This window comes from Limulus polyphemus, unplaced genomic scaffold (assembly GCF_000517525.1).
Source record: "Limulus polyphemus unplaced genomic scaffold, Limulus_polyphemus-2.1.2 Scaffold298, whole genome shotgun sequence".
Lineage (NCBI taxonomy): Eukaryota > Metazoa > Arthropoda > Merostomata > Xiphosura > Limulidae > Limulus > Limulus polyphemus.
This window is the reverse complement of record NW_013665908.1, coordinates 213,199-218,376: the sequence shown is the minus strand read 5'-3', so window position 1 is coordinate 218,376 and position 5,178 is coordinate 213,199. Positions and strand designations below refer to the sequence as shown.

At 28.7% G+C, this 5,178-nt stretch overlaps 1 protein-coding gene across 1 annotated transcript in view; it reads right to left on the bottom strand.

The window, feature by feature from the left end:
• LOC106457157 (ras-related protein Rab-32B-like) overlaps positions 1 to 5,178 on the bottom strand; it is a 37,515-nt gene that overhangs the window by 9,079 nt on the left and 23,258 nt on the right. Inside the window, exon 6 of the mRNA XM_013916544.2 lies at positions 1,844 to 1,876. Coding sequence (XP_013771998.2) covers positions 1,844 to 1,876 — 33 coding nt within the window. The remainder of the gene's footprint in view (positions 1 to 1,843; positions 1,877 to 5,178) is intronic.

The following is a 5,178-nucleotide window of genomic DNA, read 5'->3' as shown; positions in this document are numbered from 1 at the left end:
ATTATTGACTATTTGCAAATTGTAACTATGGAGACGAGGTAATAAAATAAAAATTAAGTTGAGAACCACAACAAAATTTTATAAACAAAAACCTCTCGCTATTATATTATTTCCCTGTCAATGTTCCCACCTTCATTAAAAGGTGTAAGATGACAAAAACAAGATCTTCAAGAATCAATCTATATACTAAAACTCTGAGATTGTTTGTTTGTTGGCTTATTTTCTCAGTCGAAAAATCATTCACACTACCGTTTCGCGCTCTTTACAAAACTTATCACTTCACTTTTTTGAAAAATGAAATTGTCTTTCTTTTTACTCCCGATCAACAACCAAATATCTTTTCTTGAATTATGAATAACACAAATGGATTGAAATATTTAATTAAATTATCTCAAAATAAACCTTCATTTTGGTGCAATATTGAAATTAGCTTGAATTCTTCATAAACTCTGAACAGTGGTTGACCCAACAGGTCACAGTGGTCTAGTATAAAATAAAATAATTCAATTACAATAATCTAGTATAAAAAAGTATTATTCAAATTGCATTTTTATAGCCATTACAAACATGAGGTACTTTTATTTTGTATTTGGTTGTAAGAAATAGAATAACTTCAAAATAAAACAAAACCTATACTTAAAACTACTCTCATTACAATTATATCACAATACAAGCAAAAAATATCAGTAACCAGTAAACTTCATATTTTATATGCAACCTTATAAATTCGTCATGTTATATTTAACGGTGACAGATTTTTAATAACTATAATCATCACATCCAAGGTTAATATTTAGCACCTACCAGATTTTGGCTCAGATAGAATTAAATATGTTGTATCTGAAAACACCATTCTCAGAGTAAGCAATGAAATTTATGTTACTGAAAAAGTCTCAAAGTACATTAGAGGAGTACAAAAATTAATTTTGTTTAATGATGAGCTGAAATTGAAGCAAGAAAAGAGAAAACTACAAAAAATTGGAATATTCAACCTCACGTGCAAGAGTTAAGTAGTTAGATCAGAGACCCCTAGAATTCAGGTAATGCTATCTTTAATTTTGAACTACATGTACTAACAAAAGAGGAAAGAGTCAGTCAGCAATATCTACTGCACAAGAGCTTTCCTCATCTCTTAGAACTGAGTAATGGGACTGACTTTTATAATGCACCCACATCTGAAAACGTGAAACACGTTCAATGGCATCACATTTTGGGCCCCTTTCCTATAATCCACAGCCTGGCATACTAGCTATTGAGCTATGCCCAGCTCAAGTATGAATAAAATAATTTAATGTATGTGTGTTTTTAATGCAGAGCTACAGAATGGATTATTTGCACACTATCCACTGTGGAGAATTGAAATCTGAATTTTAATATTGTAAATCTGTAAAATTACTGCTGGTCCACCAGAGGCCAAATAAGTTAATAATAATGTGAATGGCCTAAATTAGGCACAAACTGACATTACATTATTTAATTTAAACAGAAATATGTATTTTAGAATTTTAAGTGAATAGTGCAACATAAATCTTTGACCTCTAAGAAATACACAATAATTATTTAACAAGTTTCCAAAATTACACAACAAATAAAACATCTGCTAATGCAATCTTCATAAATATTCTATGTAACAAAAAAGCCAATAAGGATTAACTAGTGACTATCAGGGCAATATTATGCAAGTGATTAGATGTATTCTAATCTCATTAGTATGTGTAACTCCCATGCTAAGACCAGGTATTTTCCTAGAGATGAATTACGTACATTAAAAAAACATTTTAGTGCCGATTTTCAACAATTTTAAAGCTACAAGTAACATACTAACAAAAACTCTCAATCTTACCTTGACAAGTCATAAACAATAATAGCAGCAGTCCTGAAACAACAAAAATATAGTATTAAATTAAACAAAATTATGAAAAAGAAAACAAATGCTTTAAGTTTAGTACAAAAAACCCTTCAAAACATTTTTTTAAGATATTTTTTCCCTCTTTTATTATAAAGACATTTACACTACAATTTTGATATATTTTACAGATATAACTAAATTCTGTGCCAACAAAAACACTTCCAAAAAACAGATTTATTTAGATACTTGTTAAAAGTACTGATCTGGAAAAAATTACATACTTACAGAAATAGAAATTAAATTCATTTTAAAATAAAATCTTAAAAAAATCAAAATAAAACTATATCCAACAGTACAAAAGACTTGTAATTTTTGTTGATATTATGATGTGCCAGTAACTATTTTTATAAGCCATTAAAACAAGTTCATATTGTGATATTTATTTCATACAAAGCAAAAAAACTGTTTTACCATTTGTAATTAGTCAAAATAGTTTGAAACTATTTCTTTTATTAAGGGTTTTGCTTTAATGTACTACTCCTACCTGTTCCTATATAGGTACAATGTCTTGGCTTCTATACTTAAGCCTTGTTCAGGTGGAATGTCAAAGTTGTTAACTTTGTATTTTTGTTGGTTAGCATGGCCCTGTGATAGGGTTCCTTTCAGTGTACTTGTTTTTCTGTGTGATTAGGTATATCTGGGAGTGTGATGCATGATGTCATAATTTAATCTGTGTAGTTTAATTAGTGAAAGAGAGGCTGTCCAGAAGTTGCTGAAGTCAAAGCCATGGTCTTGATGAAGTGTAGATTGGTGTAAATCGAGTTAAAAGGATTTTTTTTATTTTTCCTGAAGTGCCATTGGGGATTAGTGAGACATGTCCAGATTTTGATGTCGATCCCAGTTTATGATAAGAATTGTTTTGTAATTATATTCTGCCAATACTGACATTCCCTAATGTGTTAGTCTCATGTACTTTTTGTCTTTGTTTTATGATTCATCTTATTTCTCCAATATATGCATTTCCACACAAACATGGTATTTTGTAGATTAATTCTTACTGTTTTAACTTGTTCATGGGTTGTTCCAGTTTCATTAGGGTGTTTAATTGTTAATCTTCTTACTCTTCATGTTTTATTGCTTGCTCCACTCTCATTAAACTTAACCATCAATCCTAAACTCTTCAAAATAATATCTATTTTCACAATAATTTAAGCATATTTGTGAGTTTACACTATAAAAATGCACAATCCACATTACCTAGATATTAACTATCATACGAAACTTCATAAAAATTATTGTGAAGCTTGCCTAAAAGCTTTATTTTTTCTACTTTTATGTCTGGCTTCAAATGACTACTAATATCCTGAAGAGCATACATTCCAATTGCTTATTTTTTCACAAAATTTCACTTTTAATTTACAAAGAGAATAATTATAAAACTTTAATCAAATTGTTATTTACCTTGGTGTTATTAATGTTACAGTTTATGAACAATTGTAATAATTTTGTGAAGATTGACTTCCTATGAGTATGTACAATAAAAGCATGCATATTTTGCTTCAGTTTTCTGGTGGTAAACACAGATTTATACACAACATAGCAATAAAATGTTTAATATCCAACTGAATGAATCAAACAATATGTAAAACATTCTGCACATATAGCAGTTAATCACTTTTTTTCAAAACAATGTTTTAGTTTAAATATAGGGAAGTAATAACTGTATTTTCACAAAAACAGGGCTAGCTAAAAATCTAATAATTATAACCCTCTTCAGATGGGTCACAGGTCAAAGGCCATGTCATCGCGTTTGTTGACTCGCATTCAAAATTTTAGTGAACTACTATTTCATGAATTTATGACAATAAGTTTGGTATCAAACTGTAGATTATAATTCAAATTTTAGTATTATACATTATTTCATTTCTTGATTTAAAAGTAAATATTAAAAAAACAGTTAAACATTGATTTCTGGGTGTAATGTAGTATGTTGAATGCAGCACTGATTCAAATTAGATGTTTGTGATGTCAAAATACTAAGTTTATAGTTTCGTATGAATGGAACTCAAATTACCGATATTGACAAGCTAGAATATAAAATAAGAACCTCATATATTTTCTATTTCCTGAGATATTACTCATTTACTGAATCAAACACAGTGGACTCACTCACCTCTTTCCATTTTTGGAAACAGTCCCTTATATACACTTACTTCAATATATGACATGTGAATAACCAATCAAAAGCTCAGAATGTCCCCCCCAGTGACTTTCTCAGCCCTTTTCATGTGTTAGGATGCCATCTCATTCTTTTGAACCAAGATTTCAAGGAGGTAAGTTGTGTCTTTAGTCTGCTTGAAATTTCATATTTTTTAGACCCAAATACAGCTTAGTTGCTAAGCTTGATAAAATATAGTGCAATTCTATGATATCAATATAGTAACTTATGATTTTTTGGTTATTCAACTGGATACATAAAACCTAAAAAAAATTATTTTGTTTCATATCTTCCACGTACAAAATTTTAAAAGGCTTAGCAACCTATGTCAAGCAGCAACCGAGTACAAAGTTCGTAACTAGAAGATATAATTGTTTGCTTTACTTCTTTATTTACTGTTCTATTTTGTAAGAAAAATAAGTTTAAGAACTTATTTCTAAATAGTAATAAATAAATTATTTCTAAATAATGTATATACATATATAATGTATAATAATTGAAATGTGACTATTTTACAAAATACTAGTCTACTGAAACACAGCCATGACAGGTCACTTTGTAAAGACTAAAGGTCAGTTTTATATTATTGGATACAGTAACATGAGAGCACGTTTACCATACCATTGTAAATTCTGTATTGTTAGCCAGGCATGGCTGAAAGGTCAATATAATAAAAATAATAAATATATATAAATATATAATGTTATGAGATTTAAGCTATTTCATCTAAACATTTCTGTTTTTGTGTTATAATTTGTTGTCATTCTAGAATGAAAGAGGCATAATTTATATTTATTTCCTAATTTTTATGGTGGTTACAAGACTGGTAAAATCTACCAAACCCGTACAGAGATTCATTAGTAAAATAACAGATAAAATATAAAGTTTTTTTCTTAAGAAATATTTGATAACTGTCTGGACATTATAAAGATTTTGCATGTGAAATTTGAAAACTTTCTGATGCATAAAAGTATTTTCAATTTTAAAATGAAAATTACTTTGCACGTTGCATAGGTAACATGCACAAACAAAACAAGGCATGAGAAAAACATTGCTTAACAAACTTTAAGACTTAATAAAAAAACCTGATATTTTGCATATAAAAGTATTG